The sequence below is a fragment of the Meles meles genome, chromosome 13 (assembly GCF_922984935.1).
Source record: "Meles meles chromosome 13, mMelMel3.1 paternal haplotype, whole genome shotgun sequence".
NCBI classification, from domain to species: domain Eukaryota; kingdom Metazoa; phylum Chordata; class Mammalia; order Carnivora; family Mustelidae; genus Meles; species Meles meles.
In genome coordinates, this window is record NC_060078.1 from 33,584,995 (window position 1) to 33,608,773 (window position 23,779).

Sequence of the window (23,779 nt, forward strand, 5' to 3'; positions counted from 1 at the left end):
CAACTCTACTATGTTGTGACAACAATATCTAAAACTATCTGTGGTGTTAGTGCCATATTATCATTTTTATAATCTTGCAAAGGCAAAACTGATACACAGGTAGAGTAAATCGAGGAAAAAAAAAGAGAAAAAAATTATTTACCCTTGGTTTTGCTAGATCTTTGACAATTTCAATTTCTGCATCAGAAATAATATCATGGAAGCGAATAATACGGGGCTTGTCCCACTCATCCTCCTGTTTAGCTGGAGCCAGAATGAATTTGGGATTCCGGTTTCCATCATGGTAACGGCAAAAGAGTTTTTTCTGTCTCCGAGGAGTCTAAACATAAAGTTAAGAAAATGATAAAACATATTAGAGTAATAATAGTTTTAATGCTTGCTCCTATGCAAAAAAGAAACAATAATCATGCCTGTGGATACATAGAGCATTGATGGAAGAATATATAAAACACAGTACTCTGCAAGTATTTTGCATCAAATAGGACATCAAGATTTTAAAAGTTTTGGGGCACCTGGATGGCTTAGTGGGTTAAAGCCTCTATCTTCAGCTCAGGTCATGATCCCAGGATGCTGGGATCAAGCCCCCTATCCCCCAATCGGGCTCTCTGCTCAGCAGGGAGCCTGCTTCCCCCCCCCCCCCCCCCCCCCCCGTCTCTGCCTGCCTCTCTGCCTACTTGTGATCTCTGTCAAATAAATAAAATATTTAAAAACTTTTTTTTTTAAGATTTAATTTATTTATTTACTTGACAGAGAGATCACAAATAGGCAGAGAGAGAGGAGGAAGCAAGCTCCCCACTGAGCAGAGAACCATTAATCCATTTTAAGTTTATGTTCATGTATGGTATAAGCAAGTGGTTCAGTTTCATTCTTTTGCATGTTGCTCTCCAGTTTTCCCAATGCCATTTTTTTTTTAAGATTTTATTTATTTATTTGACAGACAGATCACAATTAGGCAGGGAGGCAGGCAGAGAGAGAGAGAGAGAGAGAGAGAGAGAGAGGAGGAAGCAGTCTCCCCGCCGAGCAGAGAACCCAATGCGGGGCTCGATCCCAGGACCCCGAGATCATGACCAGAGCCGAAGGCAGAAGGCTTTAACCCACTGAGTCACCCAGGCACCCCTTTTTTCTTTTAAGTTTTATTAATTATTATTTTCTGGGAGAGAATGCTAGGCCTTGAATAAGAAAAAAGGTAGGGTTTCACTTTTAACCCATGTCTCATCAAAATAAAGTTCAGGTGTCTAAATATAAATGAAATAATGAAATATTTTATGAAAATATGAAAGGAATGACCTGCATTGCTCCAAACTTCACAAAGTAACTAAGAAGCACCCAGGAAAAAAGTTTTTGAAAGGAAAAACAAAACAAAACCTCACCAGGTTTTCCTAAATACCTCCCTGTTAGATGCTTGCAGCATAAATAAATTTAGTTTTAAAAAACAAAGATGAAAATGAGTAATTCTGAAAAAGAGAAAATAACTTATTAAGGAAGGCAGGTGCTTTTACTGATATGTATTAAAAATAGAGTCATTTCCGGGGCCCCTGGGTGGTTCAGTGGGTTAAGCCTCTGCCTTCGGCTCAGGTCATGATCTTGGGGCTCTCTGCTCAATGGGAGCCTGCTTCCCCCATCTCTCTGCCTGCCTCTCTATCTACTTGTATTCTCTCTCTCTCTGTCAAATAAATAAATAAAATCTTAAAAAAAAAAAAAGGTCATTGACAAAACAAATAAATGTTCCTTTCAATGTATATTATATTAACTAAATAAATTATCCACTGCTGATTCTTCTCTTGATTAAACAAGTATATCATATATGAACTAAAAATAATACTAGTTTTGGGTTTTTTTTGAAGATTTTATTTGACAGTAAGAGAGCACAAGCAGGGGGAGCAGCAGAGGGAGAAGGAGAAGCAGGCTCCATTCCAGCATGCTGGGATCACGACCTGAGCCCAAGGCAGATGCTTAACCAAGAGAAACACCCAGGTGCCCCTACTCTGTTTTAATTATTAGCTAACCTACTAAGACAAATAATGATGCATGCTTATTCTCCATGTACTTTATTTACCTAGAGTTAAATCTAAAGGTTTATTTATTCTAAGTCTTTGATACAATGATGAAGTGAATTTAACTATTCTGAGAATGAAGATGATCCTTGTTTTTGGGCAGAGTTGATGGGTGTGTCACATCAACAAATTGGTGAATTAAGCAGACTTCTGTTTTATACCTATGGTTCTATTTTGATCTCTTCTTCAAGAGCTTTTTTTTTTTTTAAGGATTTTTATTTATTTATTTGACAGACAGAGATCACAAGTAGGCAGAGAGGCAGGCAGAGAGAGAGGAAGGAAAGCAGGCTCCCTGCTGAGCAAAGAGCCCATGCAGGGCTTGATCCCAGGACCCTGGGATCAGAGGCAGAGGCTTTAACCCACTGAGCCACCCAGGCGCCCCTCTTCTTTTTTTTATTTTATTTTATTTTATTTGACAGACAGAGATCACAAGTAGGCAGAGAGGCAGGCAGAGGGAGAGGAGGAAGCAGGCTCCCCACAGAGCAGAGAACCCAAAGCGGGGCTCGATCCCAGAACCCTGGGATCATGACCTGAGCCAAAGGCAGAGGCTTTAAACCACTGAGCCACCCAGGCGCCCCCGGCGCCCCTCTTCTTCAAGAGTTATTAAAGGTAATAAAGTATCTGCTTACTACTGGAAATCTGAACACTAACCAGATTTATGGTATTATGGAAATACGGTGCACTTTTTTTTAGGTGTGACAATGGTTTTTCGATTATTTTTTGAGTCTTTATCTTCAATAGATATGTAATAAAATATTTAGGTGTGAAATTAAAAAAAGATGTTTTGTGAATCTATTATAGAGTTTTATTATCCTTGTATTTACTCATTAGCATTCAAAGCAAAAGTAAGCATGTTCTTCCAGGAGTCCATAAACTTAGTTCTCAAGTGTCAACATAGATATGATCTATGCATTTGCTGTTAGAGATTAAGTTGTCAATAATAAGTCCTCAAATATCAAGAAGTCACCAATACCAAAAGGTACAGCCCAGCTTGAGTTTATGAGTAGCAGAGAAAAACCTGAAATACTATTCAAATGTTTACATTTAAAAGTACTTCAAAAATTCACTAATTCCTTCTATATATGCCTGCATTCAACTGAAAACTAGTACCACACAATATACCTTAAAAAAGGGTTCCATGCATGTGATCAATTAATGTTGGGAAGCAATGTATAACATATCCATAATGTACATTATAATAAAAAGGCTCTGAAAAGCCCTGAGGGTGAACAAAAACCTATGTTCCCCAGATTTGAACTTCTTTGTTTATGGCCTTTTATCTATTAACACCCTGAAACACTAGTACTCTGAGTTTTAAGTACATAAATATAGATATACAATAAAGAAAGGGATATTTATAGACACATTTGAGTATTTAACAAAATAAATGTTAAAGTCAAAATCTGCTAAAACTCTTTCTGCATTTTAAGTATTTTTTTAAATAGATTAACACATTTCATTAAGCAATCCAGTTAAGGTCAACTAGGAGCAAAACCACAAAACATTATTGTATAGATGAGTTCTTTGTTTTATAGGACAGGTTAAGATGGTGTATTATTTCTGCTTAAGACTGCAGAATTATCTTTTGCATTAAAACATAAGAAAAAAACCTTATCACGTCCCTTAAATTATCTGATCCTCCATCTTATAAAAATAAGCCTCTTTTGGCCTATGCAAAGAGTTCTATCACCAAAAATAAATAAAATAGCATAATGATTCGTAAGCTTTATCCTAAAGTTATTTTACTAATAGTTGGAGCACATTAAGTGTGACACCCACAATAAACATACTGTAATACTTTAAGTAGTTAATTCTAATATTTATCACATAGGATTCAATAAAAAAGAACTCTGATTCTCTCTAGAACTATGTACAAACACACACACACATTCACACATACACACAATTGGCTTTTCCACTTTACCATTTTGATACCCTCCCCACGGCACAGCATTTCGTACTTCTGTCTCTCTGGCAGGTAATCCACAGGAGCCCCTTTTTTCTTCGGTGTGGTTTTCTGATCAGATTGGTCATCTGAAGCAGACTTATTGACATCTTTTTCTTTAGCCATTATATATTCAAAGTATTTTAAGTTACCGTTAGCTCTCTGGTGTTCAGGATCTATTGGGTAAAGAAGAAAGCATGACCATGGTTAAGTTTACAGTCTTTCAAGCATCGGAATATAGTAATATAAAAATAGAGGACCATATAATTTACCTTCCAAACCAGGATACTTATGAGAGTGAAAGGAGGCACTAATAAAAATTATTATACCAGGGGTGTCTGGGCGGCTCAGGCAGTTAAGTAACCAACTCTTAATTTCAGGTCAGGTTTGATCTGGGCTGTGGAATGAGCCCTGCTTCCAGCTTGAGATTCTTTCTATTGTCACCCCTACCCTGCTCGCACACGCGCTTTCTCAAATAGCTAAACAAAAATCTTTTTAAAAAAATTATTGTACCAAAACAATAGGTATAAACCAGTATTGCCCCCAAGTAAATCACACACAGTCACCCTATATAAAAAGAGTTCTGGAGAAGGAATCAGCCATTTATTTCAAAGTATCAAATATTCTACTTTTAGAACTTATTAATCAGCCAAATGAATTATGATTCATTTGATACCAAATGAATTCTAAAATATTACTCATTCTCTTTATTTTAAGCAATGGAAAAGATTTTTCTGAGACTGAAATGTAATCATGGGGAAGAGAGTGTATACAGTTCAAAAGCAACATTGACCACAGATACATCACAAATGCAGAACAGAGCCTACTTCTGAGGGCTAAGAGAATTTCAGTTCCAAAATTCTAAGTGAGATGGAAAAAAGAGAAACTGAAGTTATAATTTTCAAATAGGCCAGAATCCACTAACTGCCTCTGAATTGCTAGTCATCATTTTTAGCTATCTTTTAGTAGGGGAAAAGAGAACTACTCCACCTAACTCAGAGGGGGGTTAAAAAAAAATCCAAACCAACACACACACACACACACACAGAACAATACATAGAAACTTTACTTGTGATATTGTGTTTAGGATATCCAGCCTTAGATTTGTAAAATACTTGTCTTTGAGAAACTGCTCAAAATGTATGCTGTAATATACAATATGATCTTAATTTTGTAAGAGAAAAAGAAAAGTGAGTATGTGCAGGAAAGGGAGTATATACTATAAGGAAACAAAATTTGTGAGTATCTTCCAGTGATTGGCTTATGGAACTCTTCCATATCTTTTCTACTTTAAAAAATTTCCTATTATGGGGGGCGCCTGGGTGGCTCAGTAGGTTAAGGCCTCTGCCTTATGCCTCATGCTCAGGTCATGATCTCAGGGTCCTGGGATCAAGCCCCGCATCGGGCTCTCTGCTCAGCAGGGAACCTGCTTCCTCCTCTCTCTCTGCCTACTTGTGATTTCTGTTTCTCAAATAAATAAAATATTTAAAAAAAAATTTCCTATTATGACTCTAAGTCAGGAGGGAAAAAATCACTACAAAACACTGAAAAAAGAGTATTTGAACTAATAATTTATTAATTCACTCAATCAAGAAATAACCTGTCAGAAGTTCATTTTCAGATGATGAAGACCAATCCTTTTAAACTATTGGCCTCTTCTAACATACACATATTAACCTGTTCAGAAAAATATAAATTAGTAGAAAGTTTCAAAGCTTCATTTTAAACCAAAGGCCACCTGAATTTATTAGCATTCAACTCTACCCCCAGAGTTTCTGATTTTGTAGGTCTGGGGTGGAGATCAAGGAATTTTTCATTTCTAATAATGCATCCAAGTAATTTTGATGCACGTGGTCTTTGGATCATACTTAGAGAAACAAGTTCAAAATACTAGTGACCAACTAACTCCTCATAGGATACCGCATTATCTAACATTTGAATATGACAAATTATTTTCAGTCTATTTACTTCAAACCACTATTTTTACATATGAAATGCAATTTTAAAATATTCTTCAAAGGAAACTAGTTAATATTTAATATGACAACATGGTAAATAAGCAGTTTTGACTGAGCTAGTTAGGTCAGGTACAATTTTGAAGTTCCTAAAGAGTACACCGCAGAGAAACACAGCCACTGTGTTAGCTAAGAAAAATGAGTTGCCATTTATTTAGTAGATAAATGGAGGATAACATTTGTCTAACAGATAGACTCTTGACTTATAACAAATAAAAAGTACCCAAGAGGATATCAGTCAGTCATAAAAAAGAATGAAAACTCTGCAATGACATATATGGAGCTAGAGAGTATAATGCTAAGTGAAGTAAGTCAGAGAAAGACAAATACCATATGATTCACTCACATGTGGAGTTTAAGAAACAAAACAAATGAACATAAGGGAGAAAAAGGAGGCAAAACAAGAAACAGAGTCTTAACTACAGAGAACAAACTGATGGTTGCAGAAGGGGAGATGATGGAGGATGGGTCAGACAGGTGATAGGTACTGAGGAGGGCACTTGTGAGCACCAGGTGTTGTGTGTAGGTGATGAATCACTAAATTCTACACCTGAAACTAATACTGCACTGTGTGCTAACTGGAATTTAAAGACTTGAAAAAGAAAAAAAAAGTACCAAAGTTATATGACAAATTATGTATCAGAATTATACATATTCATTACATATATAAGACAACATAGTCATATATCAGAATTATATATATATATTTATCCTGTCATATAGCTTGACACTTATATATAATGATTATCATATGCAACTTATATATAAATTTAGACCAAATTAACATACCCAGTTCCAGAAGCTTCTTTGTGAGCAAAAGTGCCTTATCTAGGTCTCCCTGCTGGTATACCGCATAGCTTAAATAATCTAGAACAGAGACTTTATCAATGGTAGAAACCTCGCCTTCATCCAGCTGCCTCAGTGCTTGTTCCATCCACAGTTCTGTATGGTAATAATCAGCTTCCGTATAGGCCACTTTGCCCAACTCAAAACAGTCTTCAACTGTCAGAAAAGATTTGTGTTTTACTCCTAAGGAAAGAAAATAAAGATAACTTTAAAAATATTTATTTAGGACTATACAGCTTTTGAAGTGCTATTTCACTTTCGTTTGAACTTTGTAACAACCTTCTGAGGTAGGAAAAACAAGAATCATCCTAAATTTATGAACAAAGGAACAATCTACAAGGTAATGGAGCATGGTAAGAATCACACTAATAGGGGTCGTGGACCTAGAAAACCCAAGACTTCAATTATCAGCCATCATACCAAAATGAAACATCAATTAAGTTGAAGCATGCAATTTTCTAGTACAGCAGGAATCACCATAGGACAAACACCTTACTCCTAACCAATAATCTGGACAAAAAAGTGAATGGACAGGAAGAAAGATGGACCAGTAAATTGGTTCCTTCTCTTTTCCCTTCCCTCCAACAGCATTAATAATATGTAATTTACATACCATAAAGTTCACTCATTCAAACAACACAACAGTTCTTAGTATATTCAGAGTAGTGCAACCAACATCGTAATCTAATTTTAGAACACTTTCATCACCCCAAAAAGAAACCCTGTAACCATTAGCAGTCACTACCCATTATCTCCCCCTTTGTCCCAGCCCTAGACAACCACTTATCTACTTTTCGTATCTATAGATTTGCCTATTTTGGTTATTTCATATAAGTGGAATCATTTAACATAGGGAATTTTGCGATTGCTTTATCAACTCAACATGTTTTCAAGGTTCATTCATGGTGTAGCATCTTTTTTTTTGCCAAATAATAGTCCACTGTATGAAGAGACTGTATTTTGATGGACATTCAAGTTGTTTCTAGTTTTTTTGGTTTTTATGAATAATGCTATTATGTTCATTCATGTAAAAGTTTCCGAGTGAACATTTGTTTTCAACAAATTGTTTCAACTGCCTTATAGGCAGTACTGCGATTGTTGGGTCCCATGGCAACTCTATGCTTACACATTTTAGGACTGCCAAACTGTTCTCCAAAGTACTAATACCATTTTACAATCCCACCAGCAATGTATGAAGGTTCCAATTTTTCCACATCCTAATACTTGTTGTCCATTTGTTTTTATTACAGCTATTCTGTTGGGTATAAAGTAGTATTTCATTATGGTTTTGATTTGTATTTCTCTTATGATGATGATGAGCATCTTTTCATGTGTTTTTTGTCCATCTGTATATCATCTTTGGGAAAATGTCTACTCAAATCCTTTGCCCATTTAAAAATTTGATTCTTAAGGGGCGCCTGAGTGGCTCAGTGGGTTGGGCCTCTGCCTTCAGTTCAGATCATGATCTTAAGATCCTGGGATCGAGCCCCGAATCGGGCTCTCTGCTCAGCAGGGAGCCTGCTTCCCCCTCTCTCTCTGCCTGCCTGTCTGCCTACTTGTGATCTCTGTCTGTCAAATAAATAAATAAAATACTAAAAACTTGATTCCTTTTATTATTTTTAGAGTTCTTTATATATTCTGGGTACAGGTCTCTGATCAGAATTATGATTTTAACATAGTCTCTCTCACTGTATGGGTTATCTTTTCACTTTCTTGATGGTATACTTTAACGTACAGAAGTTTTGTTTTTTGTTTTTTGGTTTTTTTTAAAGATTTTATTTTTTTGACAGAGAGATCACAAGTAGGCAGAGAGGCAGGCAGAGAGAGAGGGGGAGTAGGCTCTCTGCTGAGCAGAGAGCCCGATATGGGGCTTGATCCCAGGACTCTGAGATCATGACCTGAGCCGAAGGCAGAGGCTTAACCCACTGAGCCACCCAGGTGCCCCTAACGTACGGAAGTTTTAATTTTGGCAAAGTCTAACTTAATTAATCCTTAATTAGTTATGCTTTTGGTGTTGGTATGTCAACTGGTTTGTGAAGTAAAACTTCTGTCTTAAGAAAAGGAGATGGGGCACCTGGGGAGCTCAGTCACTAGAGCTTGCGTTGGGAATTCAAGTCCCGTGCTGGGTGTGGAGCCTATTTTTTAAAAAAAACTAGTTAAAAGATATTTGACACTTCACATGAAATAAAACAAAAAAAATTAAAAAGTGGGAAAGAGCCTAATTGTTAAAGAAATATGAAATTACAACAACCTTGAAGAAAAATACTTTTAAACAGCCTACATTTACTGAAGCCTTACTATGTGCCAGGCATTTGTCACTCATTTAACTCTCAAAGCAATCCAGATGAGGAGCTAAGATAGAGGTTAACTACTGTGCAAAAGGTCACACAGCAAAGAGCCAGAATTGCAATCTGTACATTATGACTCTAGAAGTTTGTGTCATATTATACCATAAAATGGCAAAATTTAATAGGGGAGGGAGTTGTAAACTGGTAACTTTACTCTTAAGACATCCCACAATATAAAACTAGAATAATAATTTCATGCCTATGAATTAACACTATTTTCCAATTATTTTCTTGAGTTTAGTACTAGTGGTTGGGGAAGAAACACCTTTTATAAACAATTTTTGTAGCTGAACCAACTACTATAGCTAAAAACTATAATAAACTAAAAGCAAGGAAAGGTATAGGCCAATGTATCAACATTATGGAACAGCATTTTCCACTAAGAAAGATAATTTTTTAAAGATTTTTAATTTTTTTTTAAAGATTTTATTTATTTATTTGACAGAGAGAAATCACAATTAGGCAGAGAGGCAGGCAGAGAGAGCGGAGGAAGCAGGCTCCCCGCCGAGCAGAGAGCCCGACGCGGGACTCGATCCCAGGACCCCGAGACCACAACCCGAGCGGCCCAACCCACTGAGTGAAGGGGAGGAGCAGAGGGAGAGGGGGAAGCAGACACCCCACTGAGAAGTAAGCCCAATAACAACATGGGGCTCAATCCCAGGACTCTGAGATCACTACCTGAGCCAAAGGCAGATGCTTAACAAACTGAGCCACCCAGACGACTAAGAAAGATAATTTCAAATGCCATACAGGAAAGCCAGGAAGATCTAGAAAGAAATATGTCAAAATGTTAAATTGAGAGCAAAAGCAACATTTATACTTGGCCAAATGCACCCTTAGCTCAAGTTTTGCAACATTACCACACAGAATCTGAAGAAGTATACGCAATCCAAAATTATAAAAGGCAAGATGGAAAGAGCCACTATGAGCAAAAGCAGCAAAACTATTTTAAAACAGTATTAGACATCCCCAAGTTCTTCAGATACTGGTGTTATGAGGTTAAGAATACAAAATAACTATGATTAAAATGTTTAAAGAAATAAAAAAAATAGAAAAGAAAAACATAAAAGACACCCTAAAAGACCAGGGAGATAGGAGTGGGAGGAAAAAAAACCAGAACTTCCTGAAGTGATAAATAGAATCAATGAAATAAAATTTACAGGCCAGGTTAAATTGCAAGTTAGACAAAACAAAATAGGGAATAATAAACCTAAAGAGAGGGGCGCCTGGGTGGCTCAGTGGGTTAAAGCCTCTGCCTTCAGCTGGGGTCATGATCCCAGGGTCCTGGGATCGAGCCGCACATCGAGCCCCTCATCGAGCCCCTCATCGGGCTCTCTGCTCAGCAGGGAGCCTGCTTCCTCCTCTCTCTCTCTCTGCCTGCCTCTCTGCCTACCTGTAATCTCTGTCTGTCAAATAAAATAAGTAAAATCTTTTAATAAAAAAAAATAATAAAAAAATAAACCTAAAGAGAGAGCTGAATACATTACCATGGGACAAACTACCCAGGAGGTAGCAGAGGAGAGATAAAAATGAAAGGGCTGGGTGGCTCAGTTGGTTAAGCGACCGCCTTCGGCTCAGGTCATGATCCTGGAGTCTCAGGATCAAGTCCCGCATTGGGCTCCCAGCTCCATGGGGAGTCCGCTTCTCCCTCTGACCTTCTCCCTTCTTATGCTCTTTCACTCTCTCTCAAATAAATAAAATCTTTTAAAAAAAAAAGTGCTAGAGGCGCCTGGGTGGCTCAGTGGGTTAAAGCCTCTGCCTTTGGCTCAAGTCATGATCCTGGAGTTCTGGGATCGAGCCCCCATCCGGCTCTCTGTTCAGCGGGGAGCCTGCTTCCTCCTCTCTCTTTGCCTGCCTCTCTGCCTACTTGTGATCTCTGTCAAATAAATAAATAAAATCTTAAAAAAAAAAAATGAAAGTGCTAGTTAAAAGGAAGAAAAATAAGGTCTAGTATGTCTAGTTGGAGTCCCATCAGATGAAAACAGAGAGAATATAGGAGAGGCACTAAAGAAATAATAGTGGAAGTAGACAATTTTCCAGAATTAAAGCACATAAAACTTGAGAGTCAGGAAGCACAAAGAATCCAAAACCAACATATATATGTAATATATATATGTAAAGGCTTCTTAAGGATGTGTTTCAAAGATGAGGAAAACAGGGGCGCCTGGGTGGCTCAGTGGGTTAAGCCTCTGCCTTTGGCTCAGGTCATGATCCCAGGGTCCTGGGATCGGGCTCTCTGCTCAGCAGGGAGCCTGCATCCTCCTCTCTCTCTGCCTGCCTCTCTGCCTGCTTGTGATCTCTGTCTGTCAAATAAATAAAACCTTCAAAAAAAAAAAAGATGAGGAAAACATATTTTTAAAGATGTTTTAAAGATTTTTGAGAGAGAGAAAGTGTGTTAAGGGACAGGGGGAGAGACCATCTTACACTCCACACAGAGCACAGAGCCCTGTGTGGGGCTGGATATCATGACCAAGAGTCAGATACTCAACCAACCATGCCACCAAAGCACTCCTAAAAGATGAGGAAAATCATTCTACAAGGAAAGTATGAGGTACAAGAAAGAATGATAAAGAAAATTGGTATACAGGGGTGCCTGGGTGGCTCACTGGGTTGAGTCTCAGCCTTCGGCTCAGGTCATGATCTCAGGGTCCTGGGATCAAGACCCACATCAGGCTCTCTGCTCAGAGGGGAGGCTGCTTCCCCCTCTCTCTGTCTGCCTACTTGTGATCTGTCAAATACATAAATAAAATCTAAAAAAAAAAAAAAAGAAAAGAAAAAAAATTTGGTATACATATTAGCCAATCTAAACAAAAGTGAACTGGGGCACCTAGATGGCTCAGTCAGCTGAGCATCTGACTCTTGATTTTGGCTCAGGTCATGATCTCAGCGTACTGGGATCCAGCCCTGTGTTGGGCTTCACACTCAATGGGGAGTCTGCTTGGGGATTCTCTCTCTCCCTATCCCCCTGCTCTCACGTGTGTACTCTCTCTCTAAAATGAAAATAAATCATTTAGAAAAATAAATTAAAGTGAACTATCAGGTTGGCAGAAATCTCAGTCTGACAACACTGGCAACATTTTTTTGGTCACACTGCAGGGAAATAGGCACTCTCACATATTATTGGTAGAAATGCAAAATGAGGGGCACCTGGGTGGCTCAGTCGTTGAGCATCTGCCTTCGGCTCATGGTTCGATCCCAGGGTCCTGAGATCTAGCCCGAATTGGGCTCCCTGCTCAGCGGGAGGCCTGCTTCTCCCTCTCTCACTATCTGCTTATGTTCCCACTCTCACTGCGTCTCTATCAAATAAATAAATAAAATCTTGGAAAAAAAAAAAGAAATGCAAAATGATACAACCATTACGGAGGGAAACTGAGACACTATTAGCAAAATTACCTATGCATTTATTCTTTGGCATCACTTCTAGAAAAAATATTCCAAAGATCACTTAGCAAAAACCAAAAATATATGTACAAGGATACTGGCAGCATTATTTTTATAATAGCCAAAGACAAGTAACAAACCAAATAATCATCCTAGGGGCCTGGTTATATAAAGTACAGTACCTCCGCAAAAAAAGAGTAAAATGTAGACATAAAGAGAAATGAAGATTTCTATATATGATATGAATTGATATCTAGGATATATCAATAAATTAAAACACCATGGTACACAAAGTATTTTACCATACTTTCTGTGTTTATGTTGAGAAGGAACAGAAATATGTATACATTTGCTTTTATTTTCAAAAATAAACAGTGGAAAGAGAAAAACTATTAAAATGGTTGTTACATATAGGAAAAACCTGTATGTAACTACAGGTTACATATCATTACCCCCAACACCCACTCAGTCTCTCTCTTGCAAATAAGTAAAAGAATCTTTTTTAGTTTTTTTTTTTTTTAAAGGGGGAGAAAGAGGAAGCAGGGAAAGGAGGAGACAGAGGAGAGTTCGTTCCAACTTTTTTTTTTTTTTTTAAAGATTTTATTTATTTGACCGAGATCACAAGTAGGCAGAGAGGCAGGCAAGGAGAGAGGAAGGGAAGCAGGCTCCCTGCTGAGCAGAAAGCCCAACGTGGGGCTGGATCCCAGGACCTTGGGATCATGACCTGAGCCGAAGGCAGAGGCTTTAACCCACTGAGCCACTCAGGTGCCCCTGTTCCAACTTTTGACACCAATGGTCAAACAGTAACAGTTAGACTCATGGTGGTTTAACCTTAAGGTCAAAATATCTTGTCTCCTACCCCAATTTCTTTGCCCTAAATAAATGGAGAGATATAATGTGTTCATGGATTAGAAAAAGTCTGTATTGTTAAAATGACAATGCTGCCCAAATTCTGTGCAAGATTCAACCCAACCCCAATCAAAATTCCTATAGGCATTTTTTTTTTCCTATAGGCATTTTTTTTGGGAAACTGACAAACTGATTCTGACATTTATATGGAAATTCAAAGACTCTAGAATAGCCATAGCAATTTTCCCAAAGAACAGAGATAGAGGATTCTTCTGTTTGATTTCAATACTTACTATAGAGCTATAGTTCACGGGCACCTGGGTGGCTCAGTGGTTGAGCATCTGCGTTTGGCTCAGGTCATCATCCCAGGGAGGGCCTGGGCTCTACATTGGGCTCCCTGTTCAGTAGGGAGTCTACTACACACTCTCTCTCTGGCCCTCCCCCCAACTTGGGCTTGCTTTTGCTCTCTCAAACAAGTAAGTAAAATCTTTAAAAAAAAAAAAAGAAACAAAAACCACAAGCTATAGTTCAGACTGTTTGGTATTAATTACAGGTAGACATATAAATCAATGGAATAGAATCAAGTCAAGAGATAGACCAAGTGATTTTTGACAGATGCCAAGGCAATTCAATGGAGAAAGTCTTTTCAATGTTGTTCCACAAATTAAGTATTCATATTTAAAAAAAAAATCTTTACTGCCTAGCATATACAAAGCAACTCAAAATGGATCCTACAGCTTAATGTGAAATCTCAAACTATGAAACTTCTAGGTAAAAAAAACAAGAAAAATATGTCAGACCTCGGGGAGAAAAAGATTTCTTAGATTTGACACCAAAGCACTACGCATAAGTGAAGAAAATATTGGGGTTCCTGAGTGGCTCAGTTGGTTAAGTGTCTGACTTTTGATTTTGGCTCAAGTGATGATCTCAGGATTGTGAGATCAAGTCCCATGTTGGGGCTCTTCAGTGAGTGTGAAGCCTACCTGGATTCTCTCTCTCCCTCTCCTGTCCCTCCCCCACCTCTAAAAAATAAAATATTGATAATTAAACGATCAAAATTTAAAACTTCTCTCTTAAAAGGCACTAATGTGAAATAAGAAGACAAGAGACTGGTTAAAATATTCACAACACATTATCTGATAAAGAACTTATATCCAAAATATATAGAAAACTCTCAGACTCTTCACCGAAGAATAGATACGACTAGCCAATAAACACAGGGAAAGATGTTCATTGTTAGTCATCAGTTATAACATATATATAACAATGTAAATTAAACAATGAGATACCACTATGCACCCATTATATGGCTAAGATTAAAATGACAGAATATACCAAGTGTTTGAAATATGTAGAAGAAATCATACTGATGAAAGGAATGTAAAATGGTACAAAAAATTAGGCAGTTTCTTAAAAGCTAAATATATGCCTACCATACAACCCAGCCATTTCACTCCTAAGATATTTGCTTCCAAAAGAAACAAACAAAAACAATAATAATAATAAAAAGAGAACAATCCCTAAAAACTGGAGAAAAAGTACTGAAATGAATAAACCCAACTATACAACACTGAGGGTGTAACTACACAAAGAAATGAACTACTTCAGGTGTTTTTCAAACGATATTTTAACCGATCGCATCCAGACTAACCTATATTCCAAGGATAAAAAGTACAAAGAAATAAACTGCACTCAAAATCTTAATGTTACTAACAATATAAGTACGGTTATTCTGAAATTATTTTAGGTCTATTATAGGATAATACAAAAAACTAATTATGTTTAATGTCATTGGAACCAAGAGTTTTGACACAAAAGAGATGTAAGTATAAACCCTATAATCTTACATTTCAATTGGAAATTAACAGGAACTCACATATTTCCTATCTCTGTCCACTGAAAAGACTTAGAATCAATGACAAATAGCAACAGTTATCCCTAAAACCTAGATCCACTCCACTCCCTATATCATTCCCAATTAAAAAGAAACAAGGTTCACTATGACAAGGCCTGATTCTTCCTGCTTTGGGGTAGAAATTTATAAGATAAGCTTGGAAAAAACTGCCAAAAATTAAATTCCTTAATAGCAAAGAATAACAGGATCATTTCAAAAGGACAAATTAGCCCATCTAAAGAGGACCCCACCCCCACCACTTCTCGGCCTTTTGGCTAAGATCAAGTGATCAAGTGTAAAGAGGATCCCCCTGGCCTCAAACAGGATAACTGGGCATCAGATGAATAAAAATAATGGACTGAAATATAAAAATACATAAAAATCCATGAGTTTGTAATGATACTTCAGATAAAAATCGCTGGTCACTACTGTAAGTTATTATGACATTAACTCACTCTGAAAATTGACACAAGAATAACAATCAAGGATTTATCTTGCCCTTCACATACAAACTCTGGTTCAGGATAAAAAAATGGTTTCTGAAAGAAAGTTCTTACTGACGGAATTCCAGCCAATAAAAGTAGAAGAAATGATGGGATAAGAAAATCACCATTTTTCAACCCCTAATAGTTCTAGGCAAGGATCATCAAAGTCTGCGAAAACAATGATAAGAAAACTCATGGAAAACTTCATATGGACTTATCAGTCTCCCACCACCAAAGCTACTCATCAGTCACACACAAAGTGTGATGAGATGTTGGGTGGCTAGTCATGCAATTCAACAGAAAGTTCAGAGCGCCACCTATGGAGTTAATTAAAAAACTTAACTTGCATCTAACTGAGACTCAAGCTCTGACCAGTTCGTAGGAAATACAGGAGTTAGAGTAACAAATTAACACAAAAGAAAATATTGGGCAATGTACATTTCACAAAATATATAACCAGGTTTTTCCAACTACATCAGTGGAATGGGAGTGGGGGAAAGAGGGGAGGAGAGAAGAATAAAATAGATTTAAGAGATAAAACCAAGGGGCTCGGGGCACCTGGGTGGCTCAGTGGGTTGGGCCTCTGCCTTCGGCTCACGTTGTGATCTCAGGGTCCTGGGATCGAGCCCCATGTCGGCTCTCTGCTCAGTGGGGAGCCTGCTTCCCTCCTTCTCTCTGCCTGCCTCTCTGCCTACTTAAGATTTCTCTGTCAAATAAATAAATAAAATCTTTGGGGAAAAAAAAAAAAACAAGGGGCGCTTTAGGTGGCGCAGTGTGTTGAGTGTCTGCCTTAGGCTTGGGTCATGATCCCAGGGTCCTGGGATCGAGCCCCGCCTCAGTCTCCCCGCTCAATGGGGAGCCTGCTTCTCCCTCTCTCTCTACCTGCTGCTCCCCCTACTTGTCCTCTCTGTCAAATAAGTAAAATCTTAAAGAAAAAAAAAAAGATAAAATTAAAATGTACAACTGTAGAAAGATACCTTTTTGAGATTACTAGAGAAACTGAGCACTGACTGGGTATTAATTATATTAAGGAAATGCTGTCACTTTGTTAGGTTAGATAATAGTAAGTGATTTGTTATTTAAAAGAAAGACCTGATTGATCAGTTAGATATACATATTTATTTATGAATAAAATGACATATCTAGGATTTGCTTTTAAAATAGTCCAGTAGAGGGGTGCCTGGGTGGCTCAGTGGATTAAGCCGCTGCCTTCGGCTCAGGTCATGATCTCAGGGTCCTGGGATCGAGCCCCACATTGGGCTCTCTGCTCCGCAGGGAGCCTGCTTCCTCCTCTCTCTCTGCCTGCCTCTCTGCCTACTTGGGATCTCTCTCTCCGTCAAATAAATAAATAAAATCTTAAAAAAAAAAAAAATCGTCCAGTAGAAACAACAATTAAAAGCAGGGAGGTAGAAAATAAGAATGCCAAAGTGTTAAAAACTTGAAGCTGGGTAATGGATACATGGAAGCTCATTATGTCACTACCTTTATTTTTTAGTTTTTACAGGGGCGCCTGGGTGGCTCAGTGGGTTAAAGCCTCTGCCCTCGGCTCAGGTCATGATCCCAGAGTCCTGGGATCGAGCCCCACATCGGGCTCTCTGCTCAGCAGAGAGCCTGCTTCCCTTCCTCTTCCTCTGCCTGCCTCTCTGCCTACTTGTGATCTCTGTCTGTCAAATAAATGAATAAAATCTTAAAAAAAAAATTTTATAAACAACATTAAAAAGAAAGTCATGTTCCATAGGGCTCTTTTTATGCCTTATAAAGGAAATCACATAATACCCTTTCTGACACTAACAACAACAACAAAAAGACAAATACATGGAAAAAAATAAAATTAGGTAATAATAAAATAAATACTACTTACCTGACATTTCCCTTTGAACAAACAGTTCTAAGAATCAGGAAGGGAAAGATGGTTGGTGGAGCAGGTAGACCGTAGGCTTGCCTCCTCCCATGAATACAACTAGATAACTATCATCCTAAATACCCCAGAAATCCATCTGAAGACTGACAGAATAAACACCACAACTAAAGGTAGAGAAGAGGCCACATTAAGGTAGGAAGTGCATAGTGGTAGTTTGGGAGAGAAGGATCATGGCCACTGCAGTTGGGTGGGAGCTGTGGTATTCAAGAAAGCCAAGAGACAAACTAACACATAGGGAGCACATGGGGAAAAGGAATTCCCATAACAGCTGGCTTGGAAAGTGAGAGGGTCTGAATTTCCTGAGTTCTTACAACCAGCAGGTTGTAAAAGCCTAGAGTTTTAAAGGTCAGTGTGCTTGACTCTGGGAGAGCTTGAAAGACATTAAGGCTCTTTTGGAGACTAGGCAAGGCCAACATCCTGTGTACATACAGCCTTTCAAACAGTAATCTATAGAACATCTGCAGAACACTGTCAGGAGGTAAAGGTGCTCATCTCAGAGCATGTCCCAGAGAAGCAGCATTCTTGGAAAGGCCCCTCTGTGCACAAAGTAACTAGCAGACACCATTTCCCTCCCATGCCCCTCAGCATAAACACAGCCACCTGCAGGAACCAGCTCAGTGCTGGTATTTGCTACTTCCTCTCATCTCCCTCCCCACCTCACCTCACCCCATCCCCAGCTGAATCCAGAAGAACCATCCTTCCCAGTCACCTTGGCCCCAGTTCCAGAAGATGAGCCCAAACCCCCACCAACACTACATCCAATCTGGGAGTTTTGCCAAGCCTCAGTTCTGGTGGTGGCAGTAGCGACAGGTTTCATTGCACAAGCAGACCAGAACACACCTAGTTAAAACTCACCACATTCAGGCCAGGATCTAAAAACTGCCCACAACAGGCAAAGAGAGCTCTGCATTTGACTGGCCTGAAGAATAAAGTGGCCAGGACACAACAGCAGAGCACATGCAGCACACAGCACAGTGGAGACACCTGAAAGTACCAGGACCTGGAGAACAGAAAGCATAATACTGCAGGGCACTACAGAACCTCTTCTTCATAAAGCCATTACCCTCAAGAACAGGAGATGTAACTGACTTTCCTAACACAGAGAAACAAGCACAGAGACTTAGACAAAATGAGAAGACAGAGGAATTTGTCCCTAATGAAAGAGTAAGACAAAGTCATGACAGGAAATCTAAGTGAAATAGATATGAGTGGGGTGCCTGGATGGCTCAGTCATTAAGCATTTGCCGTTGGCTCAAGTCCCGGGATCGAACCCCACATTCTCCCTCTCCCACTGCTTGTGTCCCCTCTCTCGCTGTGTCTCTCTCTGTCAAATAAATAAAATCTTAAAAAAAAAAACAACATATATGAGTAACACACCTGATAGAGAATTTAATGCAATGAATTCTCTATCTGGTCTACATGCAGAAAGTCTATCACTGGACTTGAGAAGAAAGGGGAAGACATCAGTGAGACCATTAACACAGAAATAAGGAATAATGGCAGTGATGAAGGATTCACTAAATGAAATGAGAAACACATTTGATGAAATGAACAGCAGGCTAGAAGAAACAGAGGAACAAATTAATGACATAGAAGACAGAGAAATGGAAAGTCATCAAGCTGAACAAAAGAGAGAAAGAAAAGCTATGCAAAACAAGAACAGACTAAGGGAATTCAATGACTCCATCAAATGTAGTAACATTCGTATTACAGGAGTCCCAGAAAAAGAGAGAGAAAAAGGAGAGGAGGATTTATTTGAAGAAATAATAACTGAAAACTTCTCTAATCTGGGGAAGGAAACAGATATTCAGATCCAGGAGGAACAGAAAATGCCAAACAAAATCAGCAACAGCGGATCCACACCAAGATATAGCATAATTAAAATGAAAAAATATAGTGATAAAGAAAAAAGATTAAAGCAGCAAAAGAAGAGAGTTACATACAAGGGAGCCCCATAAGGCTGTGAGCAGATTTTTCAGCAGGAATTTCCAAACCAGAAAGGAGTGGCATGATATATATTCAAAGTGCTGAATGGGGAAAACCTGCAGAAGATTATCCAGCAAGGCTATCCTTCAGAATAGAGAGATAAAGAGTTTCCCAGACAAACAAAAAGTAAAGGAATTCATGACCACTAAATCAGCCCCGTAAAAAATATTAAAGGGACTCTGAGTAAACAGGAGAGACTAAAAAGGACAGTATAAAGGTAGGAAACACAAAAGTAGTAAAAATAAATTTTTCTGTAAAAAAAAAAAAATCAGTTAAGGAACTCACAAAATAAAAGGATATAAAACATGACACCGTATACCCAAAACACAGGGAGGAGAGGAGTAAAGAAAAGGTTTGAACTTAAATGACCATCAACTTAATAAAAACTGCTACATGCAGAAGCAGTTATATACAAACCTAAGGGTAACCACAATCCAAAAACCACTAATAAATATGCAAAGAATAAAGAGAGAGAAATCCAAATATATCAGTAAATATAAAACCAGCAAAACATGAGAGAGAAAGGATCAGAGAAAATCTTCAAAAACAATGACAAAAACAAAAAACAAAAAACAATGACAATTAGGTAATGGCAATAAATACATGTCTATGGATAATTATTTTGAATGTAATGGACTAAATGCTCCAATCAAAAAACAAAGAGTAGGGCGCCTGGGTGGCTCAGTCGGTTAGGGCACTGCCTTCAGCTCAGGTCATGATCTCAGGGTCCTGGGATCGAGTCCCGCATCGGGCTCTCTGCTCAGCAGGCAGCCTGGTTCCCTCTCTCTCTCTCTGCCTGCCTCTCCATCTACTTGTGATCTCTCTCTGTCAAATAAATAAATAAAATCTTTAAAAGACAAACAAACAAACAAAAAAAAAACCAAAGAGTAACAGAATAGATAAAAAAACAAAACCCAGGGGCGCCTGGGTGGCTCAGTGGATTAAGCCGCTGCCTTCGGCTCAGGTCATGATCTCAGGGTCCTGGGATCGAGCCCCACATCGGGCTCTCTGCTCAGCAGAGAGCCTGCTTCCTCCTCTCTCTCTGCCTGCCTCTCTGCCTACTTGTGATCTCTCTCTCTCTGTCAACTAAATAAATAAATAAATAAAAATCTTAAAAAAAAAACAACAAAACCCATCTATGTGCTGCCTACAAGAGGCTCATTTTAGACCTAAAGACACCCGCAGATTGAAAGTGAGGGGATGGAGAATCCATTATCTTGCAAATGAATGTCAAAAGGAAGCCAGGGTAGCAATACTCATATTGGATAAACTAGACTCTAAAACAAAAACTGCAGAGGTGCCTAAGTGGCTCAGTCAGTTAAGGGTCTGCCTTCAGCTCGGGTCATGATCTCAGGGTCTTGGGACCAAGCTTCACTTAGGACTCCCTGTTCGGCAGGGAGCCTGCTTCTTCCTCTCTCTCTGCCTGCTGATCTCCTTGCTTATACTCTCTGTATATATATAATCTTAAAAAAAAAAGGGGGTGGGGGTGGGGGAACTCTCATACATTGCTGGTAACAGTATAAATTGGTGCATCTACTCTGGAGAAAAATTTGGCCACATTTGGTAAAGCTGAAGAAACATATACCCTACCTTCTTATACCCTAAGGAAACATTTGCATTACATTAGCCAAAGAATACATAAACAAGGATGTTTACTGAAATTGTGTTTGACACAGCAAAAAATTGGAGATAACCAAAATGTCCATCCATGCATGAATGAATAAATCTATTCTGTCATATAATACTATACAGCAGTTAGATGAGTTTACTCAAAAAATTGAGTGAAAAAGGTTGCAGGAAGATACACAGATTATTTAAAATTTTAAAAACACAACAATGTATGCAGTAAAGAATAAAGAGACAAATGAATACAACCAAGTTCAGAACAGTCATTACCTCGAGAAAGATTTTATTTATTTACTTCAGAGAGAGAGACAGACAGAGAGAGAACAGGAAAGGACAGGCAAAGGGAGAAGCTGACTCCACTGAACAGGAAGCCCAATGCAGGGCTTGATCGCAGGACCATGGGATTATGACCTCAGCCAAAGGCAGAAATTTTAACTGACTGAGCTACTCGGTCATCCCCACTAAAACAATTCTAAGAATAAAATACTTAGGAATTAATCAAGGAGGTGAAAGACTTATACAATGAACACCACAAAACATTGCTGAAATAAAAGAAGACATAAATAAATAGAAACACATCCCATGCTCATGGGCTGGAAAACCTGATACTATTAAAATGGCAATACTACCCAAACTGATCTACAGATTAAATACAATCCCTATCAAAATCCCAAAGACATTCTTTGCAGAAATAGAAAAACCCATCCTGAAATTCATATGTAATTTCAAGAGACAGTCAAAACAATCTTGAAAAAGAACAAAACTGGAGAACTCAAACTTCTAGATTTCAAAACTTACTACAAAGCTATAGTCTTCAGGGGTACCTGAGTGGGTCAGCTGATTAAGTATCTGCCTTCCTCTGCCTTCGGCTCAGGTCATGCTCTCAGGGTCTTGGTATCAAGTCCTGCTTCCAGCTCAGCAGAGTCGGCCTCTCCCCCTCCCTCTGCCCCTCCTCACCCCTGCTCATACCCTATTAAATAAATAAAATCTTTAAAAAAAAAAAAAGCTACAGTCATCAGAACAGTGTGGTATTAATATGGCATAAAGATCAATGGAATAGAACAGAGGGCCCAGAAATAAATCCTCACATATATGATCATATACTTTTTGACAAGAATGCCAAAACCAATCAATGGGGAGAGGACAGTCTTTTCAACAAGTGGTGCTGGAAAAACTGGATATCCATATGCAAAAGAAATGAAGTTGGACCCTTACACTAACACATGTTAAAATTATCTCAAAATGCATAAAGGACCTAAATGTAAGACCTAAAACAAAAAAACTCTTAAGAAGAAAACATAGGAGAAAAGCTTCATGACATTAGATGAGGCAACAATTTCTTGTATATGGTCCTAAAGGCAAATGGAACCAAAGAAAAAATAAACTGGACCTCATGAAAAACTTCATGCATCAAAAGACATTATCAACAGAGTAAAAAGACAACTCACAGAACGGGAGAAAGTATTTCCAAATCATGTATCTCATAAGGGATTAATATCCAGCATATGTAGACAATTCCTAAAACAACTACAACAAAAAAACAATTAAGAAGTGGACAAAAGGGCACCTGAGTGGCTCAGTTGGTTAAGCAACTGCCTTCGGCTCAGGTCGTGATCCTAAAGTCCTAGGATCAAGTCCTGCATCGGGCTCCCTGCTTGCAGGAAGTCTGCTTCTCCCTCTGACTTTCTTCCTCTTGTGCTCTCTCTCTTGTTCTCTCCCTCTCAAATAAATAAATAATATCTTCAAAAAAAAAAAAAAAAAAGGTGGGCAAAAGACTTCAATAAACCTCTCTCCAAGAAAGAAATACAGATGGCTACAAAGCACGTGAAAAGATGCTCAACATCACTGATAGGGAAATGTAAAACTACAGTAAGATACCACCTCACACCCATAAGGGTGGCTACCATCAAAAAAAGAGACAATAACAAGTGTTGAAGAGTAGGGGGAGAATTTGGAACCCTTCTGCACTTTGGTGGAAATGTAAAATAATATATCTACTGTGGAAAATAGTAAGGCAGTTCCTCAAAAAACTAAAAATAAGGTGCCTGGGTGGCTCAGTGGGTTAAGCCGCTGCCTTCGGCTCAGGTCATGATCTCAGGGTCCTGGGATCGAGTCCCGCATCGGGCTCTCTGCTCAGCAGGGAGCCTGCTTCCCTCTCTCTCTCTGCCTGCCTCTCTGTCTACTTGTGATCTCTGTCTGTCAAATAAATAAATAAAATCTTTAAAAAAAAAACAAACTAAAAATAGAATTACCACAGGATCCAGCAATTACACTTCTATCCAGCAATTACACTTCAATTACACACATATATATGTATGTATATATATACATAGTATATATGTACTGAATAATGTTTTATATATATATACACACATACATATATGTGTGTATATATATATATACATATTACTATTCAGCCTTAAAAAGTA

General features: G+C 38.4%; 1 protein-coding gene across 3 annotated transcripts in view; it reads right to left on the reverse strand.

Moving 5' to 3' along the window:
- The window catches only part of P4HA1 (prolyl 4-hydroxylase subunit alpha 1), a 103,422-nt gene that overhangs the window by 42,578 nt on the left and 37,065 nt on the right, over positions 1–23,779 (reverse strand). For all 3 annotated transcript variants that reach the window (XM_046027207.1, XM_046027206.1, XM_046027205.1), the window contains exons 6-8: positions 6,804–7,043; positions 3,979–4,175; positions 143–319 (exon numbers count right to left, since the gene is read on the reverse strand). In XM_046027207.1, the coding sequence (XP_045883163.1) occupies positions 143–319; positions 3,979–4,175; positions 6,804–7,043 (614 nt within the window). The remainder of the gene's footprint in view (positions 1–142; positions 320–3,978; positions 4,176–6,803; positions 7,044–23,779) is intronic.